The 24,769-nt window shown below is 62.5% G+C and overlaps 1 protein-coding gene across 5 annotated transcripts in view; it reads left to right on the forward strand.

Moving 5' to 3' along the window:
* Positions 1–24,769, forward strand: part of NFIC (nuclear factor I C) — a 62,603-nt gene that overhangs the window by 35,039 nt on the left and 2,795 nt on the right. For 2 of the 5 annotated variants that reach the window (XM_043586120.1, XM_043586119.1), the window contains exons 3-10: positions 4,912–4,983; positions 7,907–7,981; positions 8,597–8,720; positions 9,359–9,483; positions 15,913–16,038; positions 17,722–17,906; positions 18,586–18,733; positions 20,675–20,760. In XM_043586120.1, coding sequence (XP_043442055.1) covers positions 4,912–4,983; positions 7,907–7,981; positions 8,597–8,720; positions 9,359–9,483; positions 15,913–16,038; positions 17,722–17,906; positions 18,586–18,733; positions 20,675–20,760 — 941 coding nt within the window. The remainder of the gene's footprint in view (positions 1–4,911; positions 4,984–7,906; positions 7,982–8,596; positions 8,721–9,358; positions 9,484–15,912; positions 16,039–17,721; positions 17,907–18,585; positions 18,734–20,674; positions 20,761–24,769) is intronic. The other 3 variants (XM_043586118.1, XM_043586121.1, XM_043586122.1) reach the window with 3 other exon arrangements.

Here is a 24,769-nt window from a genome sequence, read left to right on the forward strand (position 1 = left end):
CTCTCCCCCCGCCCTCTTGTTTATTTTCTTTCTTCAACTCCACATATGAATGAAATCCTACGGGGTTTGTCTTTCTCCCACTGACACATTTCGCTCAGCGTTATGCTCTCTAGACCCATCCATGTTGTCCTCCTGGGGGAGTTTTGAAGATTAAATAAGTCAGTGGAGGTGAACCGTGCAAGCCCGATATAGTCAAAGAAATGAGTCACTAAGTATTCACAATTGGACCGTACCATTTCACCCAGAACCCTCATCAACCCTCCCAGGACCTCCAGTCCATGCCCCTCCTCCTCCAGGGGCGGCCACTCACATCTCCGAGCCCCGTGGGGCCTCCCTGGCACTTGACACGCCCCGAGTTTATCCCCTGGGTGAATCTGTTTGCTTGTTCATTGCCCGTCGCTCCCGCGTCGGGCTCTGTGCCGACGGCTCGGAGCCCGGAGCCTGCTTCGGGTTCTGTGTCTCCCTCTCTCGCTGCCCCTCCCCCGCTCACGCTCTGTCTCTCTCTCCTTCAAAAACAAATAAACATTTTTGAAAAATTATAATTAGAAACAAAAAGAGCGAAGAGCAGAACTGCTTGCCTTCTCCCTCCCCCCAAGCACTGGTTTTCACCCCCACTGGAAACGGATGGATTCAGAGCAGGGCCTCCCCCCACTCGGCACTGCAGACACTGGGGCGGGTCATTCTGTGGGTGGTGTCCTGGGTGCTGTAGGGGGTGAGCGGCGTCCCCGGCCCCCTCGATGCCAGGACAGCCCCAGTCCTGACAACCACAGAGGCGCCCAGACTTTGTCCCGAGGGGCAGGATCACCCCCGTTAAGCAACTCTGCGACGGGCACATACCTTCTCTGACTTGACATCGCCTTTGGATAAGAGACTCTGAGCTGCGCCTCAGTTTACCAAACTCATCAGTTGGGTAGATTGAATCAATCTACCGTGACCGCTCTTCACGCAGTACGACTCAGCAGACAAAAGCCGTTGTCTTGGGGCCTGGGGCAGCCGGGGACACTGGACGTTAGCTGTCCTTTTTTTTTTTTTAGCGTTTATTTATTTTTGAGGGAGAGAGAGAGAGAGACAGAGCGTGAGCGGGGGAGGGGCAGAGAGAGAGGGAGACACAGGATCCGAAGCAGCTCGAGGCTCCGAGCCGTCAGCACAGAGCCCGACGCGGGGCTCGAACCCACAACCGCGAGATCATGACCTGAGCGGAAGTCAGACGCTTCACCGACGGAGCCACCCAGGCGCCCCTTTTTTAAAAAAAATTTTTTAATGTTTAGCCTGTCCTTTAAACATTATCCATTAGACGTCTGTTCAGACCAGAGGACACTGCATTTAAGGGCCGGCTGTCTAAGCAGATGAGAGGATGAAGGGAGTCTCTGTGCCCCTTCCCTCCCGATATTTCATGGAAACATCCATCGCAGCTCAGCCCCGGGGGGCTGAGCTGGGCTCAGCTTTCTGTGATGGTGGCAGGGTTCCGCACCGTCCAGTCTGGTCCCCGCCAGTCTCGTGGGCTCCTGAGTAGCGAGAGGTGACCGAGGCTGGCGAAGTCCTGAAATTCTAACTTGATTTCAGTTTAGCTCACTTACGTGTAAGGTCACATGTGGCTGGTGCGAGTTTTCAGGACCCAAGTGACAGGCAAGTGGTCAGCAGACAGATGAGACTTTTTGTGAAGGTTGGAGATACTTAAAAAATAAGATCACATAATGAAAAGTCAGGACGTCCTGCCGCCTGCCACCATGTGGACAGGCCCGGAGGTCACTGTGCACGGTGGCAGGAGCCAGACACAGAAGGACACATCCCGCGTGACCCCACGCACAGGGGGTCCCCAGAGGAGTCCCGTCCACCGAGTCAGAGAGAAGATGGTGGGAGCCAGGGCTGGGGCAGGGGGCGAAGAGTCTGTGCTTCATGGGGACAGAATCTCAGTTTGGGGAGATGGAAAGTTCTGGAGACAGATAGTGGGGGTGAATGCAGGACGGCGTGAGTGTGCCTGATGCCAATGAGCCGTGCGCTTAGAAACAGTTAAACGGTGGGGCGCCTGGGTGGCTCAGTCGGTCGGGCGTCCCACCTCGGCTCAGTTCGTGATCTCGCCGTTTGTGGGTTCGAGCCCCGCGTCGGGCTCTGTGCCGACAGCTCAGAGCCTGGAGGCTGCTTCGGGCTCTGTGTCTCTCTCTCTGCCCTTCCCCTGCTCATGGTCTCTCTCAAGAATAAATAAACATCAAAAAAAAAAAAAAGAAAGAAAAAGAAACAGATGGTAAATTTTATGCTATGTCTATTTAACCACCATCTAAAAACTAAATTAAAAAGATTTAATGAGGTAGCATGTCATTACAGCATCAGTGTTTAGAAACGACGCTTATTTAATTAAAAAAAAAAAAAAAAAAAAAAGCTCCCCGGACTATAGAAAGGGAAGGGTAAACCCCTTGACCCCAGTGAAGGGATCTCCATCGTGCTCGGGGGTGAGAAACTGGGGAGTCTCCCCCAAGATCGGAACCAAGAAGGGCCACTCGCTCTCGCCACTTCCGTTCGGTATCGTGCTGGAAGTCCTTGCCTGTGCAATAAGGCAAGAAAAAGGAAATCAGAGGCCTACAGATCAGATGACACAAGGGTCTTACAACGAAAATCCCGAGCGATCTACGAAAACACAAACATCTCCTAGAACTACTGAGTGAGCTCAGCGGGGCTGCGGGATACAAGACCGACAGGCGACGGCCAGCCGCGGTTCTCAGCGCTCACAGCGGACAGTTAACCGCCACGCGGAACACAGTGTCGTTCACAGCCGCTCCCAAGCCCACGGGTTTTTGACCGTCAGTACCCACCGGCGCTTTCACACGCGTTCGCTGACTTGGCGGCCGGCAAAGCCCGGAGGTGGGTTCTGCCATCTTTCTGCTCCCGGGAAACCGCGTGGCTCCGAGAGGTGGTCTGGCCGGCCCCAGGTCACAGGGCGACCTTGGCTAAGAGTCAGCTGTGGCCGAGCGCCCTCGCTCTCCACGGATGCAAAGGAACAACACCCTAGACGGAAACAGGGGAGGGGGGGACGCAGCACGGAGAGTGATAACGCCTCCCTCCGGCTGGCGACGTGCTTACTGTGTGCCCCCCACCCCCCACCCCGGTCTGGGGCTCTTTCTTGTATTCGCGATCGCCTTTTCTGTCAGGGGACAGCCTCTGAGAGAGACGTGTGGCTGTGCCCACTTCACGGATGAGGAGAACGAGGCCCACAGCCCTGCGGCCCTGACCGGGCATCGCCTGAGCGCCCGCCGCGCCCTGCTGCCTGCCGAGGCCGTGTGGGCGCCGGATCCGGAAGAGGGTCCTGTGCCCGAGGCCAGCTGCCCGGGCTGGGCTCTTCCCAACGCGGCGGCCACCGTGCCCAGCCGCGTGGCCGTCCAAGCGGAACTGGCCGGAGCCAAGGGGCCGCTGGCAGCCCGGTCTGGGAGCGGCCACAGGGCGCGGGGCCGAGCCGGGCACGCTCGCCTCGGCTGCTGCCCAGCCCTGCCCAGCCCAGTGGGTCACGACTGGGGCTGCCCCCGTCCGCTCCTGTGGCGGGTCGGGAAACTGAGGCACGGGTCCTCGGCCCGGTGGCGTTCAGGGCACCCTCGATCTTGGCGGGCAGGAGGTGCTCGACACACAGGGTGTGCCGAGCCACGAGGCGCACGGGGAGGGCTCCGCGGCCGTCCGGGGAGGCGTCCGCACGGTCACCCCCACGGGATCCCGAGGGAGCGGAGGGCGCGTCGCCTCGGAGGCTCCCAGAGCTGGGATGGGAACTCGGGCGTCCGATCCCGGAAGCCAGGCGGTTAACGCACGGCCGTGGGTCGCAGGTCTGGACGCACGTGCCCACTCATGCAGAAAGTCACCCTGGTGATGGGGGGGGGGCACAAGTGCCGTGGGTGGGCACTTGCTCACTGTTCCAACCTCAGGCTTCCTTGCCTATACAATGGGCACAATCAAAAAAAAAAATGGGCACAATCACAAACGCCAGACGTGTGGCTCTCACGGATTGAAGGAGACCTCGAAAATGAGGTGAAGCCCACGTTTAGGGCCATTTTAGGGATTTAAAATATTCTTTTAAGTTTATTTATTTTGAGAGCGAGAGAGAGAGGGAGGGCAACAGAGAATCCCAAGCGGGCTCCACGCCGTCCGCGCTGAACCAGATCCGGGGCTCGAACTCGATTTGGGCGTGCCCTAGGGGCTCCCGACCCGTCCGTATTACCTCTTTACCACCTCTCGGTGATGCCCACACCCATTTGAAAGAGAGAAGTGAGGCTCAGAACAGTTAAGCAACTTCCCTGAGAGCACACAGCGGTTATGCCTGGCTTTGGAACCTAGCAGGTGGAAAGGGCTGGTTCTCCTTCTTTGGCGTCTGGCCGTGACTCCCACCACCTTGGTGTTCGACCTCAGAGACAGATAGGCGGGGCCGGGGGTTCCATCAGGCTGGGCTCGTGGGTGTCCCCCCCCCCCGCCGCCCCCGCCCCGGTCCCGGGTGGACGCCGTGGGGGCTGCAAGGGGTTGGCGCGCCTCGCCCTCCATCCAGGCTGCCGGAGCTGATAATGCTGAGCTCAGCGTCTGTCTGTTTCGCCGTCTGCCAAGGAGCCTGATTATTTTTAGATAAGATGGAGGGCGGGCGCCAGGGTGGGAGGGAGCCCCCAAGCCAGGCGGGTGGGTAGCCGCATGGCGGCTGCAGGGGGACGCCCCTCTGCCCTCTCCTGGGGGCCCTGAGTGACAACCCAAGACCAAGGGCTGGGGCCCCGGGACTTCAAGGGCAGAGGCCGAGGGGAGGGGGCCAAGCGGAGACCCCCGGGCCTGGGCGAGCTCGGGACCGCTTCTCCACGGCGCTGCCCAGCCTGGCCCCGGCACGGAGGCCTCCTCTCCCCCCGGGGTGGGGTCCCCTGCAATGTCACCACACCGTCCTCCTCCTTCTCTTTGCAGACGCGGAGCAGAGCGGTAGTCCCCGGGCAGGGATGGGCTCCGACCAGGAGGACAGCAAGCCCATCACGCTGGGTGAGTTTGGGGATGGCGCGGGCTGGGGCGCACGGCCCCATCGTGCTCTCCGTGGCCCCGCGTGGGCACCTCACAGCCATGCTGTGGGCAGGCACTGGTATTGTTCCATTTTGTAGATGAGAAAACCGAGGCACGGAGAGGTCAAGGGGCCTTCCCAGGGGCAAGCAGGGAGCTGGGGTTGGAAGCCACGACTCCGAGCTCCCGCCCTCTGCCTTCTGCCTTCTGCCCTGGCCTGCTCCCACAATCGCCCTCCTGGACCAGAGCAGTCGCCTCTACCCTGGTCCCCTGGCTTCTGTCCTCGCTTCCCTGTCTGTCCTAAGGTGGCCAGAGAGCCCCCATGAGCTCTGAGTCAGGTCCTGCCCTCCTCTGCTCACAGTCCTCTAGGGGCCCCACCTCCCTTGGGGCAAAAGTCCTCCCCTGACCCCCAAGGCCCTGCAGGACCTGTCCCTGTGCCCTGCCTGCCCTCCCTTCCTCCGTCTCTTCCCCTCGGTCTCTCTGCTCCAGCCACATGGGCCTCCTAGCTGTTCCTCCAACAGTCCAGGCCCAGTTCCTGCTTCAGGGCCTTTGCATGTGCTTTGCCTTCTATCTGGACAGCTCACCGCTCTCTCTCTCTAGATGACCCAGGTCTTAGCTCACATACTCCCCTTCTCAGATTTGCTGACCTCAGACAGCCTCAGCCACTCTCAATGACCACTTTCTGTTTTATTTCCTTTTGAGGAAGTTAGTGATCGCCTATGTATTTGCTTAGTTGCTTGTTTGCTTCTCTCCCCTAATGCAACCTCGCCTGCTTGAGGGCAGAGGCTTTTGTCTGTCCTGATCACTACTGTGTCCTCAGCGCCTAGGATAGGACCCTGGTACACAACAGGTGCTCAATACATATTTGCAGAAAGAAAAAAAAAGGAGAGAGGGAGGGGTGAAGCAGAGACAAAAAGAGAAATGGTACACAGGGGTGGAGGAGGAGAGAGAACAGGAAGGAAGGATGGAAGAAAAAGCAAGTGGGTGAGGACGTCCCCGTTGGAAAGGCCGGCACAGGGAGGCCGGATGGTTCCAGGAGCGTCACAGGCCCCCGTGCCGCTCACCACGGGCCGGCTGTGACCCTGAGTCCTCCTTGGCCTCCTGTGATCCTCAGGCGCCTGCCTCCAAGCCAGATGTTCAAGGCAGGCGGGGGCAGTGGCGCTTGGCCTGGTCCCATGGGGAGCTCCAGCGTCTGGCGGAGGAAAGCACTTCCTCCCACCCGCCAGGGAGTCCCCTGGAGATGGAGCTGGCGAGTGCTGCACAAACAGGAAACCCCGGTGGGGGGAAGGCGGAGGGGCGTGCTGACACCAGCTGGCCAGCTGGGTGGCAGGAAACGGCCGAGGCCACTTCCCCTGGACGCTGGGGACGGGGGGGGGGGGCATCGCCCTCTCCTCCCAGGGATGTGGTGGCCCTGAGCCCCCCAGCACGGGGCTGGGCATATAGTAATTGCTCAATAAATGGTGTGCACAAAGCTGGTAACCGGGGAGACTGGAGTTTCCGGACTGGCCAGGACTTGGGTCTCTCACAGCTGGGGAACCGGGCACCCAGGTCGGCTCCCTGTGGCCCGTGCTGCCCCCTGGGGGCCTGGAGAAGAACCGCTCTCGCCACCCCCCGAGGCCTAGAGCCGCCCACCTGCTGGTCCCTTCTCCACTCTGACCACCTTCCCTGGCTTCTTTCCCTCCTGTTGCCTCCAACCCCAGGGCCTTTGCATGGGCCACTGCTGGCAGTATCGTGACCCTCAGGGAGGCGGCCAAACCTCCTGTTTAAGATCATCCTGATCGCGGCAGCCGACACTGGCCTGCGTGGCCGTTACCCTGCACCAGGCGCCGCCCTTGCCACTTCCAAACTTTCATGTCTGTAGGCCTCTCGGTCCTCTTTCAGGCAGTCTCCCAACCCTGCCTGCCGACCACCGCCTGACGCGTGGTGCCTTTGCCTTAATGATCTAAAAAAAAAAAAAAAACCCAAAACCGTATTGTGGTTAAATTCACATGACAGAACACGTACACTTAGTGGCGGTAACTACATTCGTACTGTTGTGCAACCATCGCCTCTAACTGTCCACAACACTTTTGTTGCCCTGAAAAGAAGCCCTGTCCCCACCCCTCCTCCCCCTCCCCAGTCCTCGGCCCCCATGAAGCCCCCTTCCTGTCCGCGGATGAGCCCGTTCAGGACATTTCACACCCGCGGACTCACGCCCCGCGTGGCCTCGTGTCGGGTTCCCTCCCTGAGCGTCGTGTGTCCGGGGTCCGTCCGCGGGGTGGGGGTGGGGGGGGGTGGTGCGAGAGGCTGGCTCCCAGCCGTCCAAGGTCAGCCAAGAGGAGCCACACCTGTTTCCAAATCCGTTAAATGGGTCCCAACCACCGCATACCAGAGAGGAGGGTCCCTCTTCCTTTGACATTAGGCAGGCGCGGTTCTGGGGACATGGGGGACTTTAACTGCTGCGGGTGGACCTTCCATTCAGCCCGTGATTCTGAGCCCCTGCTGTGTGCCAGGCTCTGGGCCAGGCACTGGGGACACCGCGGGACCTGGGCACACAGACCTCCCCGTCAGGACAGAGCTCCCAGTCTGGAGGGGGAGGGATAAGGGGCTGCAGAACCGCGTGACATGAGAGCAAGCCAGCCCCTTGCGGCCAGTTGATTCCTATCAGCCACCCCGATGGCAGGGTGTGTGGCCCCCACTTTGGAGATTAGGGAGCACGGAGGCTCACGGACAGGAAGGGACTTGCCCAAGAGCACACGCGAAGCGGCAGCCGAGCTGAGATTCGAACGCAGGTCCGGCCTCTGCCTCCGTCTTGCCACGGGGCTGCAGGGGGTGGGCAGGGTGACCACTCCGGCCCCCGGAGTCTGGGTAGCCCAGGGTGTCGAGGAAGGAAACAGACCCAGTGAGTCCCATTTTCTCCCTGTTCCAGACACGACCGACTTCCAGGAGAGCTTCGTCACCTCCGGCGTGTTCAGTGTCACGGAGCTCATCCAGGTGTCCCGGAGTGAGTGTCCCCGCCCACCCTGTGCTGGGATCTGGAGAGGGGAGGGGCGCGGGAGAGGGAGAGGGGGCTTTGGGATGGGAACTCTGAGAAAGAGTCTCAGGGAAAGGGAAGCTGCCCATCACCCTGCCCTACTCCCCTCTGTCACCGAGCTAAGGTGCCTAGGAAGGGCAGTAGGTAGGGGCCCACACGCCCCACCCGCTTTGCCTCCTGTTCCCTTACCTTCCTAATGTACCTGCTGGGGACCCACCCACTCCCCAGACACCCCCACCTGAATTCCAGTGCAGGGAGTTCTGGGCACTGTCCTGCCTTAACCCTGACCATCATCCTCCCTGTCCAGATCAGCAGAGCCTGGCCTCAGGGAGCGCTGGGAAGCTCGGCCTCCCGCTCTGGCTATGCCTCTGCCTCACAGTGTGAGCTTGGCCTCTCCTGCTGGCTTTGGGCTTCTGACCCATAGAATGAGGATGCTTTCAGCCACGTTAGGAACCAGGCCAGTCAGGGGACGGGGTTCCTTTTGGGACCGGCCAGTCCCCCGGTGGCTCTCCCCACCCCTCCGGGGCAAACTGCAGCCCGGGAGCTTGCACCCTCTCTCACTCTGCCCCCTCTCGCCCTCCGCAGCACCCGTGGTGACTGGAACAGGACCCAACTTCTCCCTGGGGGAGCTGCAGGGGCACCTGGCATACGACCTGAATCCAGCCAGCACAGGCATGAGGAGAACGCTACCGAGCACTTCCTCCAGCGGGTACGTGCCCCGGTCCCTGCCTCTGGGCATTCAGCCACCCCTCGCCCACCTCCACCTGGCCCCGGCTGGCTGACTCCTCTCCCTGGAATGCCTGTTTTCAGGGTGCACATGGTAAACTCCTACGTATCCCTCAAAACCCAGCCCCAAGTGCTCCTTTCCCCAGCCCTGATACCCCACCCAGGGCTCCCACAGCCTTGAGTCCTATCAGCCCACCCCCTGAGACTCCCCGGGAATAGCCACTGGTTCTTGCGGAGATACGCTGGGTAACCTTGAGCCGGTCACAGTGCTTGCGTGGATTTCCGCCATCTGTAAAATGGGATCATAGTCCTACCGGGTTGTTCTGAGGTTTACGGTAGGCCGAGTGTTTATCCAGGGTTTTAGTGCGCAGCCTGCCAGCCGGCCGTCTGCGCTCGGCCGACTGCCTCACTGCCTCTGGCCCCGGGCGTCCCGTCCGAGCGATGGGCAGGTTGAGACAGGTGCTCCCCGAACCGGCTGAAAGTCCGCGGGAACCTCGACGTCTCGCGATAGCACCCTCGCCGCCCTGCCCCCTACGGACCGGAAGTCGGCCCAAACTGCCCCCGCCACACCCTCGCGTCGCCGTGGTAACCGGCCTGCGCTCTGTTTCCCTCGCCCTTTAGGAGCAAGCGGCACAAATCGGGCTCGATGGAGGAAGACGTGGACACGAGCCCCGGCGGCGATTACTACACCTCGCCCAGCTCTCCCACGAGTAGCAGCCGCAACTGGACGGAGGACATGGAAGGAGGTGGGGCTGGCAGTGGGGGCGGAGCGGGCCTCGGGGCCGGGGTTACCGCGGCGGGGACTACATATTCCGGCAGGCACTGCGCCGGCGCCGGGGTGCGGGAAGCCCTGGGGCTGGGGCCGCGGGGCCTCCTGGGAGTTGTAGTCGCGCGGGTCGCTCGCCGCTGGGAAGTCCGGACTCACGTTCCCGGAGCTTCTGGCTTCCGTCGGGGCCGGGGAGGGCGGAGACTGTCCCTCCCGCGGCTTTCCTGCCCTCTGCCCGGTGCAGCCTCGTCTCCGTGGGGCTCCCGACCTGCGGCGTGGACTCGGTGGCGCTTCTGATCGGCACCGCGCTTCTTCCCGGGGTCCGCCCTACGCTCTCATCTGGAGGGTCCCCGCTGGTGGGTCCCGAGCTGTAGCATGCCCCGTCGCAGGGGTCCTGCTGATCTTCCGAGATTCCCGTCTCCACGGGCTCGGCCTCCGCGCGGTCCCAGGTCTCCTTTTCTCTGAACCTCCTTTTCGGGGAGCGGCTGGCCTCTCACTCGTCTGCCTTTTTAGGGCCCTCCCCAGAACGGGTCCTGTTCTGCAGGGGCGGCATTGCCACAGGCTCCCCAGCGGCCTCCCCCCGAAGATCTCCGTTCCTTGGGGTCCTCGTCTCCACCGCGGTTCTCCTCCGGAGAACCCGAGTTTCTGCTCTCCCGCGGGCTGGCCTCGGGGCTGCTCGGGGACACTATGCTCAGGGGGGCCCACAAGCTTGCCTTGCCCTGGGCTGGGTGTCCCTGGAAATGCAAAGGCCCCCAGCGGAGTCTGTGTCCCAGAATTTAGAAACGTCCCGCAGTCCAGACCCTTACCCCTTAAAAAGGGTTCACCCCGCGGATTACCCAGTGGTTGCCAGCGTGGACTCGGGCCCACCGGCCAGTACAGCCTCTGGTGACCGCACTGCTCTGAGCCTCCGGTTCCTCATCTGTAAAATGCAGTTAATATCTGCACCGCCCTCTAAGGTTGTGGGGATTAAGTGAGTTAATACGTGCGGTGTCCCTAAAACAGGCCTGGCGCATAGTACACACCCAGTAAACCTGAGGATTTGTTTGCTTGCCCCCTGCTTTTTGGTCCCTACTCCCTAGGGACCAAAAGGGCCAGCTTTCTTATAAAGGTCTGACTCCACGAAGACCATACCTACGGGATTCCTGGAAAGCATTACAGTTAAGAGGGCAGGTTTAAGTGGCAGAGAGACCTGGGTTTGAAATCCAGGTCTGCCATTGGCTCGCCGTGTGGGCTGTGGAACTTTGGGCAGGTGACTTGACTTCTCTGAACCTCAGTTTTCTTATCTTCAAAATGGGATTGACGAGATAACTCTTCTTTCTTGGAGCTGGGAGGAGGAAATGGGAGAAGGCGCATAAAGCACCCACCTGGCACATGATGAGTGCCCAGGACACAAGAGAGTTCGTTGTGCGTGTCTTTATAAAATCCCCATGTCTGTGAATGAGTCTCTATCGTGTCGGGTTGTGACATTTGAGCCCCAGTGGCCCTCCCTCTTCCATTGTGTTGGCTCCCAGGGCAGGTACCTAACCTTGGGAGGATGTGTCTCCCGAGGAGGCTCTAATTTGTGGGTCAAAGTGTCCCCATGGTTCTCTCTCCCTGCGGGTTCCCCACTTCCGACAGGTTTGCCTCTCTCAAGGTCCTGTGTTTAATAAGCTTTAAGTTTGATTGTGAGAAACAGAAACCCCAAAAGGACAGTGCATTTCTCTCCAAAGTAAATGTCCGGCCATCAGCAACCCTGAGACTTAGGCTCCCGCCTTTAGCTCCAGTGAATATGGAACATTTTTTTTAATATTTTTTTAAACTTTATTTTTTAGAGAGAGAGAGGGAGACAAAGCTCGACTGGGGGAAGGGCAGAGGGAAAGGGGGAGACACAGAATCTGAGGCAGGCTCCAGGCTCTGAACTGTCGGCACAGAGCCCAGTGCGGGGCTGGAACTCGCCATCTGTGAGATCGTGACCTGAGCTGAAGTCGGATGCTTAGCCAACTGAGCCACCCAAGTGCCCCGAATGTGGAGCATTTTTAAATGTTTATTTATTTATTTATTTATTTATTTATTTATTTTGAGAGAGAGAGAGAGAAAGAGAGAGCACGAGCAGGGGCAGAGAGGGGGAGAGAGAGAGAGGGAGAATCCCAAGCAGGCTCCACGTTGTCAGCACTGAGTACGATGCAGGGCTCAAACTCATGAACTGTGAAATCATGACCTGAGACCAAAGCAAGAGTCTATCGCTTCACCAACTGAGCCACCCAGGTGCCCCCAAGTGAATATGATTTTCATTCCCACCTTATGGTCCAAGACAACTGCTGGAGCTCCAGCCCTCATGTCTGCTGTCCAGCCCGCAGGAAAGAAGGGTCAAGTCTGAGCATGTCCTTTCCCTTTAAAAATAATTCTCAGAGGATGCGCTTACCTCTTCTGCTGATCTCTGGGCCCCTGAGTCGCTCCGAGGGCCACACCCTGCCGCAGGGGCTTCTGGGAAATGTAGTCTTATTTTCGGCACGTATGTGCCCGTCTCAAATTTAAGGGTTCTGCCACTAAGGAAGAGGAGTAGGGCAGATATTGGGAGACTGTTAACTTCTGCCCTGCCTTTAATGATTGGGAACCCCAAAGCGCTTCTCGTTAACTCTGTGATCGACGGGACCGGCCACATAATAGAGCGTGTCCTATTTAGAGGTGGAGGGCAGCTTCTGCGATGTAGCCACAGCAGCGCGGAGAGGAAAAATTATAGCCTTAAGTCTATGGATTAGAAAAAGAGAAAGGATGGAAGCCACAAACAAACTTAGCTTTCAACGCAGGAAGCTCGAAAAGAGAAAATCAATCAATCCATCAATAAAAGGAAGGAAATGTGCGAGAGAGTCACTGGAGCCTGGTGTGAACTTCCTGCCCTGAGCATGAAGCGGCAGCAGTGGGGGCGGACGAGGAGGCAACTCACACCCCCTTCTGGTGTGCCCCACGGAGTCACAGAGCTGAATCTGTCCCTTGTGGTTTCCATTGGCTGCTTCAGGCGATGGCAGACTGGCTCCCTCCTGTGGGGCCCTCAGCATAACCCCCAGCTGTATGCTGGTCTGCACCCTGCAGGTGCGCCCAGCCTGGTGGGGAAGATGGACTCATCTCTCCCCCTCCTCCCTCCTCTTCCTTTCCCTCCTCCTCCCCTCCCCCTTCTGCGCCTCCCGGCCCCCTTCTCTTCCTTTCCTCCCTCCTCTTCCTCTGCCGCCTCCTCCTCCCCTTCCCATGTCCTCTTCCCCCTCCCCCACAGTCTCCTCCTCTTGGCTTCCTCCAGCTTCCTGTCTAGACAGCCCCCAATTAGCTGCTCATTAAGGGGGTTAAGCTGATTAGAGCACCCCCTCCCTTCCTCTCCTCCCGCCGCAAGGGCAGTGTTCCGCTAACACCCGCCTCCCCCCTGCATCTGTGCTCCCTTACCTGGGGCGGGGCGGAGGTCTGGGGGATCTGTCGGCCCCACCTCCCAGGCCTGGCGCCAGACTGAGGCCTTTGCCCTCTCTGTGCCCAGATTGGGAGTGCCTTTTCTCCTCCTGGCCACCTCCTCCCGAGGCCTTCCCTGGTTACCCACCCAAGCAGGCCAGAAAGGGCCCCCTCTGCTCAGCCCCCCCGGGAGTGCTTTGTTCCTGCTGCTTCTGTGGCCCTCCTGCAGGGGGCGGAGGCACCCAGCCACGCCGGGACCAGCTCCTTCTCTCTCCCCTGTCACGTGGGGGGCTCCCCCCACCTCTTAGAACCCGGAGGGCAGGAGGGGCGCAGAGCGAGGCCTGTGGAGTTACGGTGTTGGATTTGAATCCTCTCCCCCGATTCTTGGCTCTGTGGCCTTGGGCAAGCGACCTCCCGTCCGGCGTCAGTCTCCACGTCTGTGAAACGGGGGTGACAACTGTGACCCGCACGGGGCGGGTGTGAGCGTGACACGATGTGCGCTGCCCCCAGGCGACAGGACAGCTGGGGGGAGGGCGCACACACCACAGCGGGCCCGCCCGTGGCCTGGGGCCGTGGAGACCTGGGCCCCGGACATCATGCGCAGTCACCATGCACCCGGGGGAGGGGTGCGGCTGGGCGAGCACGCGGGCGCACGCGCAGATGGGGCCGCTCGTGGGGTAGGGTCCGTGCTCCCCGGGCAGGCGCACGCGAGGGACCAAAGGGAGGACACTAGGCAGAGGGTGCAGGCGTGGATGTGCTCGGATGGGGACAGACGCGGTGCCGGGATGGGGACACAGAGGGGTGGGGGGGTGGGGGGGCGCAGAAAGCGGCTCGCACCCGGGCCGGAGGGCGTACCGGCCTCGTCTTAACCAGACCGCGTGACGGCCTGTCTGTTGAGCCGGGAGGGATGCCCAGACGCGGGGAAGCACACTCGGGGCCTCTAGGGGCCTGCCCCGGAGCGCGAAGGGCTGTTCTTTCCTGCAGGGCCCCGGGCCAGGCTCCCCCACTCCCTCCCGCCTGCCCTGGTTCCCCCAGGCCCCATCTCAGGAAGCTCTAGAAGGGCCTGCGGAGATGCGGCTGGGGGCAGGGTCCAGCCAGGCTATTTGCATCCAGGACAGGCTGTTCTAGGAAATCCTCCTAAGTGAGCCTCCGCCGGCCCTAACCTCATTCCCACCAGGCCCCGTGCCAGCAGGGAGCAGTCGCCCCTGCCGCACGCACCCACATACGCACACGTGTGCACGTGCACGCGCGCGCACGCGCACGCCGCCTGCAGGGCTGACCCCCCCCCCCCCCACCTGCCGGCCATCCTGGGTCCCACCGGCTCCTGTCCCCTGGGACGGCCTGGGCTCCCGGCTCCAGAGGCGACACTTGGCTGCCAGGCCTCTTGGGCCTGCTGACCCGGAGCCCCGGACACACTCACTCCCAGCACCGTGTGTGTTTGGGGCTATGAGGGCAGCAGGGGTTGTGACACAAAGCAGCTGACTTCCCCGGTGGCCCTGGGGCGGCTGGTTCCCACAGCTGTATCACCACCAGCAGGACCCAGCATTGAGGCCGAGGGAACACGGTTGGGGACAAGGCCGGGGGCGGCAGGAGACCCCCACGCCCGCGACAGCAAGCCTCAGAGGCGGGCCGTGACTCTCACCAGGGTGACTCTGCCCGGGGACGGCAGCGGCTGTCACATCGGGGTGCCCCTGGCGTGGGGGGTGCACGCGAGGACGCTGCTTGGCCTGCGGTGCCCGGGGCACCTCCACAGGGAGTGACCCACCCCGATGTCAGCGGTGCTGGGTGGGAGGGCACACCCCTCTCACCATGTGCGGGTCCCCTGTGGGCCTCGGTGGGTGCGTTTCAGTCTAAAACTTTTTTCTCCTGCCATTTATTTATGTATTTGTTTGTTTGTTTATTTGTGAGCGTGCCCGTGCATGAGCGGGGGAAGGGCAGGGGGAGAGCGAGAGAGAGAATCCCAAGCAGGCCCCCCGCTTGGCACAGAGCCCAGTGTGGGGCTCGGTCCCGCGACCCTGAGATCGTGACCTGAGCTGAAATCAAGAGTCAGACGCTCAACCGACTGAGCCCCCCGGGTGCCCCTAAAATTTAACATTCTGAAGTGATTTCTAAACATGCCCATGGGCAGGCCCCACTGCACCGAGATTCTGGTCGCCCTGGGGGAGCCAGGCCCGGGACTCTGCCCCGATTCCCCCCCAGCTCTCCCGTCTGGAGGCTGGCAGGGACGGGGCGCGGGGAGGAGGGGCGGGGGCTCCCCTGAGTCTTGAGGGCCAGCACGTGCCCCTCACCGGGATGGCCTGTGCCCTTCGCGACAACGGGGACTCCTGTGCCGCGGTCTCTGTGGACTCCTTGTGCACCCTTGGCACACCGTTCATTCGTTCATTCATTCATTCGTTCATGGAGGAAGGTGCCAGAGGTTGAGCCGGAGGCCGGTAGGGTTCCTGAGGGCCGCAGCCGCCCCGGGCAGCCGGCGGCCCGCGTGAGGCCCGTCCACACAGGAAACTCCCAATGGGTCAGTGAGCCAGACCCTGGTCTAACGGCTACCGGGGCTCTGTCTCATTTTATCCTCTCGATGGCCCCTCGAGGAAGGTTCTGTTCCCTTACCCCGGTGAGGAGGAGTCTGCGGGCGCAGGGCCACTCTGGGCCTCGTCGGCATCCTCCCGGCTCACCCCTGCCTACTGGGGCTTTAGGATGGCCCCTCGTCTCTGCCTACCCTGCGGGGTACGGGGTGCCTCCGGAGGGTGGGGCAGCCTGAGCCGTCTCTGTCTCCGGAGGGAGAGAAGGCAGGGGCCAGGCCGTGACGTCAGGGGCCTCTGCTGCCACCAGGCTCCTCGTCCCGTGGGCCATGTGACCCCGGGCAGCCCCTCTCTGCTCTGAGCCTCGGTTTGCCCCCCTGGATGATGGGCTCCCAGCGCCCTCGCCCACGGGTGCTGGCAGGAGGGGGGGCAGGGGCTCCGGCTGCCTGCAGGCCTGTGACCCTCTGGCTCCTCCCACACAGGCATCTCGTCCCCGGTGAAGAAAACGGAGATGGATAAGTCACCTTTCCACAGCCCGTCTCCCCAGGACTCCCCCCGCCTCTCCAGCTTCACCCAGCACCACCGGCCTGTCATTGCTGTGCACAGCGGTGAGCACGTGGGCCCCAGGCAGGGAGGGGCGGCTGGGCCCTCTGATCAGGCACCCCCCCCCCCCCCCCGCTTGGGCCGGGGAAGTCCCTCTGGCCATCTGACCGTGGGTCCCGGGGCCATAGCCTCCCGGCTGGGCCACAGCACCCAGAGGTGTCATGGTGCGGAGCGCCTGGCCCTGATTCAGGCTCTGAGGCCTCAGTTTCCCCCTCCGTACAGGAAGGAGGTACAGTCTGGGCTTGCCCGTCCCCCCGCTCCCCTTAGCTCACACTCCACCCCCACGGGGTTGGGTGGTCACAGAAGGAGGCAGACACTCCCGACGCATGGCTGGACACACACGAGGACACGCAGGCCATACAGGGGTGCTCCTGGCCACAGGGACAGGAGGCCTCACACGCGACAGAGGGAGACCGACTTGAGAGCAACCACAGGGCACGAGCCGAGCTGGTCACGGTGCACCTGGCTCTCCTTTGCTCGTCCGTCCACGGGGGCTCATAAACGTCCCCCTCCCAGGGCTGTCTTTCGGGCCGAATGGGCTAATCGCGGTAAGGGCTCGCGTATCGCCTGTCGCCCCATTGTCCTGATGGTGACGATTTCGCTGCACACGAGGGCAGGCACACACGCAGGGAGGCAGGCGAGAATCAGAACAGTGCAGTGGTTCGGATCAGGAGTCGGCAGAGCAGGCCCGCGGCTGCCTGTTGTTGTAAATAAAGTTTTATTGGTGCACGGCCCTGGCCGTCCGTTTGCCTGTGGCAGCTTTCAGACTTCAGCGACAGAGGCAAGTAGCCGCGAGAGACCGTGGGGCCTGAAAAGCCAAGAAGACTTACTCTGGCCAGGAGCTAGAGAGAGGAAGGGGGCGTGAGCTACCTTGGGGGTGACGGAAACGTTCCAGAATTACAAAGCGAATATACTAGAAGTCGCCGGATCGTTTAAAAAGAGAACGCAAGCAAATAACACACGGGCTCGCCACTCAGCCACGCACAGGAGCGGGGCGCCCCCACCCACTGCCCCGCGGACGGACCCCGACACACGATGCTCAGGGAGGGTCCCAGACACGACAGGCCCCAGAGTATCTGAAACCCGTTTCTGTGAAACATCCAGAACAGGCTCATCCCCGCACAGGAAGGGGGCTCGTGGGGGGAGGGGAGTGTGATGGCTGAGGGGGACGGAGTTGCTTCTCGGGATGATGAAAGTGTCCCACGAGCCATCATAGCCGTGGTTCCACGGTCCCCAAACGTGCCAAAGCCCAGTGAAGTGAATACTTGGAAAGGGTGAACTTTATAGTTTGCAAATTATATCTCCACAGTAAAAACAATAGCGACCACCGGCCCCTTGCGGAAAGAGCCAGCCGAGCCCTGGGTTAGGGTGTGGGCCGTGGGGCCAGACCCTCCCCCCGGGTCTGCTGCCTGCTTGCTGTGTGGTCTCTGGGGGGGGGCGGGCGGAAGGGACGTGACCTCCGACAGCCACCTCATCGTCCGGTTTAATAACAAAACCGGGGCGGCAACAGAACGCCGTGAGCTTGTGGTAGAACGTCATCGAATTTGGGCATGTGAGAGACAGCAGGGCCTGGCCGGTGGCAGGGCTCGCTGGGTCCTGCTCTGTTCTTATTGGAGGCACCGGGGCGCAGGGGACACCCGCACCCCGAGACGCAGCCTCCAGTGACCGTCCCGTCCTGGTCTCCACAGGGATCGCCCGGAGCCCTCACCCCACCTCGGCCCTGCACTTCCCCACGACCTCCATTCTGCCCCAGACGGCCTCTACCTACTTCCCGCACACGGCCATCCGTTACCCACCTCACCTCAACCCCCAGGACCCGCTCAAAGATCTCGTGTCGCTGGCCTGCGACCCGGCCAGCCAGCAACCTGGACCGGTGAGTTTGCGGTGGGGGGGCGACTCGGGCCTCCCCTCGGCCCCACGGGCCGCCTGCCCACGCGGGGCTCCGGGCGACGTCCCCCGGGGCCCCGGCTGTCACTCAGCCTCCGTGTTGAATGGCCTTGTGGATGCCAGGGCCGCCACCTTCCCTCGTCTGAAGCGCCCACCCGGAGCTGGGCCAGGTCAGAACCGAGGCTCTTTCGCGTGTTGGAACCGACGGCGCGGAGCTGGCCCCAAACCCGCCACGGTCCCGTGGCTGCGGCGCGGGCCCACGCTCGCCAAACTCCCGCGGAAGCTTTTGGGGCTCAGAGCGGTTGCGCCTTCCGGAGCTGGGGCCGAGGCGGTGGGCCGCAGGCCTGCCGGTGAAGGAGGCGGGGCGCGTGTGGACCCAGCCGCGAGGCCGGGTGTCGTTTAGGGTGAGGTGGCGTCTCTTGCAAGGAGAGCAGAGGGAAGAGAGCGGCTTGAGGAGGAGACGAGGGGTCCCCGATGCCGCCGCGGGCCTGCGGGCTCAGGCGAGTGGGCACCAGAGGCACCCACCAGACTCGTCCCGGCCCCCGGCTGGCCCGGCCCGGCCCTGCTGCCCCTCAGGCCCTCCCCCGGCGGGGCCCGCAGACGGCCGCCCGGGGCAGGGGGGCGCCCGCCGCCGCCTTAACCACCTGTCTCTCTGTTCCTCCCAGTTAAATGGAAGTGGTCAGCTCAAAATGTCCAGTCACTGCCTTTCTGCTCAGATGCTGGCGCCCCCGCCCCCTGGGCTGCCGCGGCTGGCGCTCCCCCCTGCCACCAAACCCACCTCCGAGGGAGGAAGCACGTCGCCGACCTCGCCCTGTAAGCACTCGGGAAGCGGTGCCCGTGGCAGGGCGGGCGTCCCTGAGGGGCCCCCTCCCCTCCCCTCCCCGACTGCTGGGGCGCGGGGCTCAGGCCCGGCCTGCCGGGTGCTGGTGAGTTTGGTGGGTCCCCAGACGGAGGCCCACAGGGGCCCAAGGCAGCCTTAGGGAATGGCAGGAGAGGGCCGGGGGCAGTCTGGGATCCCCGCGCGCCCGCTCCCGGTGATAAGCGCCCTCCTCTGTGCGACGAGCAGGCGGCCGTAGGCGAAGATCTCAAACTGGCGGCCCTGGGGGCAGAGGGAGCCCCCAGAGGCCTTGTGTTTGTGCAAAATGAGAATTTGTCAGGACAGCTCACTGGAGAATTTCCGGAGTTCTAGACTCTTGGGGGAGAAAGCAGCCGAAACGGGCCCGGCTCCTGCCGGGCGCCCAGGCTGGGCCACGCCTCTAGATGGGACAGCCCCCACCTGACCCCGGAAGGCCTTGAGTTGACTGCCTCGCCTTCTAGAACTTTCCACGCTCTGGATGCGGTTCCAGTGACAGCTCGCTGGCCCCTCGTGCACCGCCAGCCTGGGAAGCGGCTCCCAGAATCGCACTCCCGAGGTCCACCCATCAACGGTGGCCCTGCACCCAGCCTCTCCCTGGACCCCAGTGCGGGCTTGGGCGGGCCGTCCACCCTCCTCCAGCCTCTGGGCCACCGTCCTCTGGGCCATCCCGTGAGGCCGTCTCAGTCGGTGTCCCCGAGCAGATGGTCTCAGAGACCCCCGACCCCTCAGTCTGGCCCCCACACTGTCTCTGAGCGTCTCTCTCCTTTCCTCCCCAAATGAGGTTCCTCACCCGCCTTGAGCAGGAGGGACTGTCGGTTCACCCCCTTCCCCACATGCGCACCCCCGGCCGCCAGCATCCACCGCCTTGCAGGGGGCCCAGGACAGCTTCGCGTACCGACGGGCTGTCTCCGAATGCCGCGTGCGGCGCCGAGCGCCCGGTTTGAGTCCCGTCTCTGCAGCTCGCTCCCTGTGTGTCTTCCGGGAAATGCCCTCCCCTCTCTGAGCCTCCGTTTTCTCAGCTGCAGAATGGGACGGTCACAGAGCGCCCCGTCGCAGGGCTGTGGGAGCGAGCCGATGAGATAGATCGGAGAGAACAGTCAGTGCCCCACCAGGCACAGAGTAGGGAGCAAATACGCGGGGAGGGTGACCTCCTTCCCCGTCTGTGCAGTGGGGCTAGTGATCCCGTTTGCTAGATCGAGGCCACTGCGGGTCGAGTGGGACTGTGCCCGGTGCCTGGCACAGACCTGGATTCCTCCCCCTTCCCCTGCACGCGGATTTCACCGGCAAGTCCGGCCTGCCGCCTCCTCCCGCCAGACCCCCACCCCCCACCCCAGGGCCTCACGCCCCCCACATACCCCACCCTGGCTGATGCCACCAAGGGACCGTCCCGCCCTGCCCCCCAGACCCCGGGCAGCCCTGGGCATCGTTTACTTGCCAAGAAAACGTAACCGGTCAGATGAAAGCCTCCGCGGCAACGTGTGTGTGCGCGCGCGCATCTGTGTGGCAAACCCCCGGCCTTTCCCCCACCCCCGAGCAGCCTCCGAGAGGAAAATTAATAAGTAAAGCGCCCTCAATAATTCATGGCGCCCCGCGCGGGCTGCAGGCCGCGGTGGCAGGACCGAAGCACACCCTGAATAATTCACAGGCGGTTTCTGATCATGCATCTCATCTCGTGCCTGTGCTCTCAGCGGATGCCCCCCGCCCGGGTGACCCCGGGGCCCGAGACCGTGGGCTTTCCGGGGCTGACCCGGATCGGCTGGGGAGGGCAGCGAGCTTGGAGGCGCCGGGTGCTGGGTGCGAAGGCCCGGCTGTGTGACCCTGGGCAGCGGCCACCCTCTCTGGGTGCTCCCGCGCAGCCCCCTGCGCTAACGGGCTCTCGGTCTCTCTCCTCCCCGCAGCCTACTCTACGCCCGGCACGCCCCCTGCAAACCGTTCCTTTGTGGGATTAGGACCAAGGGATCCAGCGGGCATTTATCAGGCACAGGTAGGGGCCGAGAGGCCGGCTGGGGCGGGGTAGGGAGGGGCAGGGCAGAGGGGCCTGCCTGGGCACGCAGGGAGAGGCAGGCCGGCTGGTCCCATGCCGCCCCTCCAGCTGCACCCCTGGCACGGGAGCCAGCTTCCCATACCCTTCCAGGGCCTCGAGCCCACGCCCAGGAACGTGGTACGGCCCCAGACCCTGTGTGTCACCTCCCAGCGGGAGACACTCACGGCAGAGCTGCTGTGAGGCCGGGCTTTGTTACCGCCCCAGGCCCGTTTGTACAGATGGGAAGACTGAGGCCCGCGGAGGCGAAGGGATCTGCCCAGGATCACACAGCACGTCAGCCCAAGCTTGCAGCCCCCGAGCCTTTGTCCCCGCCCGTGCTGCTGGTCGGAGGGACCATGAGAAAGGAGGGCAGGGGGTGGCAGTGGACTCTAGGACTCCGGGGGCAGGTGGGGAAACTGAGGCAGCCCATGGCAGGGGGCGGGGCCTCCCGGGAGAGCACGTGCACCCCCACCCCAGGCTCCAGTCCCAGAGGTGGAGAGGGGAGCAGCAGGGGCAGAGGCGGCATTGCTGCACGGAGTGGGCGCCAGGGTGGGGAGAGGGGGATGGGCCGGGCCGGGACACGGAGGCTCAGAGAGGAGGAGTGAGTTGCCTGAGGCTGCACAGCCGTGGAGGGCAGAGCCCCAGTGGGTCCGGAGCTAAGACCGGTGGCTCCCAGCTTCCCGCGGGGTTGGGGTCTGGGTCTGTGCCGCACGCGGGCCGGGAGTGTGCTGCCAGATGGTGTCTGGGGGTGGTGGCTGGGCCCCGGGGCCCCCACCCCCCAGCGCGTGTTGGGGAGAGGGTTGCAGGATGTCAGGCAGCCCCAGGGCAGCCCCTCCGGTGCCCAGATGCACAGAGAAAGCAGCCCGGGGCTCCCCAGCATCTCCCGATTGCCGGAACCGCAGAGCGTGGGCATTTGTGGGCCCCCGGGGGCCACATTTGGTTGCTCCCGGGACCGTGGGAGGGTTTCCTGCAGCAGAGTCCATGCGCAGGGACTGAGGGGGACATCGGGTACCTGGTAGCTACATCCCCCTTCCTCGGCGGAGACCAGAATCGGCCGGGGACCCTCCGGGGCGGACCTGGTTGCTGCTGGCAGCTCACCGGGGCCAGAGTGTATGGAGAGGACCCAGCCATCGCCCTCCCTCCCTGCCCGGGCCTCAGCAGTGAGTGCTCGCCCCTGGCTCTGCTCACCCACTCTGAACCTCCGTCTCTTCTTCTGGCCTTGGACACTTCCCGGGGGAGAGTCTTGGAAAGGCCCGCAGCCGTCGAAGCTGGACCAGTTTTATCTAGAAAGGGCTCCAAAAGGCAGACACTGTCCCACCTACCTTCCACACCCCGAGTATTAAGTGTTGTGCCTTGCTCAGAGTCACCCGGAAAGCTGGGGTGACTCCAGGACTCCCCACTTTGAGTTTGGGGTACCCTCTCTAAGCCCTGGCGTGGATACTCCCACCCCCCAGGGCTCTGGAACCCATGCATTTTCTCGCCGCCCCCAACCCCACATCCCCGATGGGAGGGGGGGAAATGTCCTGATTTCTTCAGAAACTAAAGGTAATAAAAATGACAAGGAGGAGGCCTTGCCTGCTTAACCCTTCCCCAGGTCCCCACCCCCCTGCCGCATCTCTCCATTATCGACCGCCACACGGGGGTCCAGCCCAGCAGACATCCTAGAAGAGGAGGGAAACCGAGGCAGACCAGGGCAGTACTTTGGTTCTGCGTGCTTCTCATTTCCCCCTATGGTCCAGTGGGGCCCACACTAGTAGGAACCTAGGGGAGGGGGCCTCCAAGGCCCTGCCTGGGGAGGGAGGGGTGGGAGCTGGTGCAGAAGTGGCTGGCAGGAGAGAAGGATCGGGGTCCTCGGGCAGGGGACTTGGCACCGACAAAGGCTAGAAACGCCAGAGAAGCAGCTTGAATGTGGGGTTTGTCCTGAGGGCCGTGGGGAGCCATGGAAGGGTTGAGAGTGAGGGAGGGGCACAACCAGATCTGAGAATGAGAAAGAAGTCTCGGAGGCTGGCATTGGTGGGGTGTGTGGGGCACGGAAGGGAGATGTCAGATTGATGGGAGACTCCCAAGGGAGCCTGGGTTGCAGAAGAGGTGAGGCCTGAGTCCGGGTGAACGGGAGGGCATCCCTGGGAGAGACCCTGCCCACGCTGCTGTTGGCTGGACCACAGGTCTGTGGACTAGGGGCACCCCAGTTCCCTGGGGGTCAGGTGCCCCTCTCTGCTCCCTGCAGACCCTGAAGGGAAGGAAGGGCGGGGAGGAGGAAACCATGAGACCCTGTTCCCCACTCTCGGAGCCCCTGTGCAAAGGGCTCAGAGCTCAGAGGCCTCTCATTTCTGACCCAGTCAGCCCTTCTGCGTCTGCCTTCATTATTCCTGGGAGGTTTGCTTTCCTCTGCGCCCCCCCCACCCAGCCCCCAGTCCCAGCCTAGAGCAGCTCTGTCCCTCCCCACGCCCTTCCCATCCTCTGCGTCCTCGCCGCCGGTGCCCCTCCCCTGATCAATATCCCCCTCCTCCGTCAGTGCCCCTCCCCCATCAATTTCTCCTCCCCCACCAGTGTCCCTCCCCCAGGTCAATATCCCCTTCCCCATCAATATTTCTCCCTGATTAACGTCTCCCCCATCTACGCCCCTCGCGCATTGGTGCCCCTCCCCCCGGTCAATTCAACTGATCGCCCTCTGGTCAATTACCTTCCTTCACCTCCGACATACATCCCCCCAGCCCTGAGCCATCTATCACTTTTTTGGTCCCCAGATTGGGGCTCCGCGGACCCTGATACCTCTGCCCCCTCCCCGATGTGGTGGGGTCCCCCCTTCAGCATTTCACACCAGGATCCTTTCTGCCCAGAAGCACATGACACCCGTCCAGCAGATAGATGAGCCAAGGACCAGAGGGGTTAAGCCGCGTGCCAGAGCCGCACTGGCAGCTCCAGCCAGGCCCGGGGGGAGCCCGCAGCCGGGACCTCACCCCCGGTTCCTCACCTCGGTCCCCCAGTCAGCGGAAGAGGAGGATGTTAAGTTACTGGGACCAGAGGCCTGGGAGGGAGGAGGGAGGAAGGGAGGAAGGGCCAAGGGGAGGCCACCATGGGGGAGGGTCACGCCCAGAGTCTGTCTGGTTGCCAACAGAAACCAGACATGAGGTAATGGCCAAGATGAACTTGAACTTGGCTGGAGGTGGGGGGCTGGGAGCCATGGCGCCAGTTCATTGGGATGGCCCACAGGGCGGCCTGGTTGGAGGGGCATGATTGATTTACAGCAGGGGTGGGGGGGGCAGCGCTACTCAGCATCAGTTGGGGGGAGGGTCCCCAGGCCGGCCCCACGCAGGTGCAGTCGATGCATTTCCAGGGGGCAGGGTCTGTTCCCCATGACTTCCCTGTGGAGACCAGGACTGGAGCTGTCCCCGATACCAAGCCTCAGTACACGCCCCCCCCCCCCCCCCCCCCCCCCCCCCGTAAAGTGGAGGTCATGGCCCCTCAGCGGCCAGGCCAGAGGTCCGACCTGGGCAGGGGAGGAGCGGGGGCTGGAACCACACGGGCCCCAGCCTCAGTTCCACTTTGGTGCTCCCACGCTGGTGGACTTAGGCAAATGGCTTGACCCCTCTGGGCCCCTGTCCTCTTCACTTTGAAACCGGGTGGCGGCCAGGGTGGGGGCAGCGCTTGTTTAAAAAAAGAAAACGAAAGGAAACAGCCCCGATCAATCGCACGGCCTGGATATAAGGGGGCACATCCTCTCCCCTATTCTGTGCTCAGGGCACTGAGGCTCAGAGACCTGGTTCTCAACAAAACCACAGGACGCTCGAATAGATTGACATTGCAGGTAAAGAAAAGATAAAAAACAAATCAATTAAAAGAAAATCGTTGTAGCATTAAGTATATTCTGCAAGCCGCATGTTACGTGCCGGAAGCTTTCTCTGGGGCTTCTCCAGAATTCAGATTTCACTGGGCATCCTGTACTTTGTGTAGCAGCCTTGCTCTGGGG

The sequence above is a fragment of the Prionailurus bengalensis genome, chromosome A2, assembly GCF_016509475.1.
Source record: "Prionailurus bengalensis isolate Pbe53 chromosome A2, Fcat_Pben_1.1_paternal_pri, whole genome shotgun sequence".
Lineage (NCBI taxonomy): Eukaryota > Metazoa > Chordata > Mammalia > Carnivora > Felidae > Prionailurus > Prionailurus bengalensis.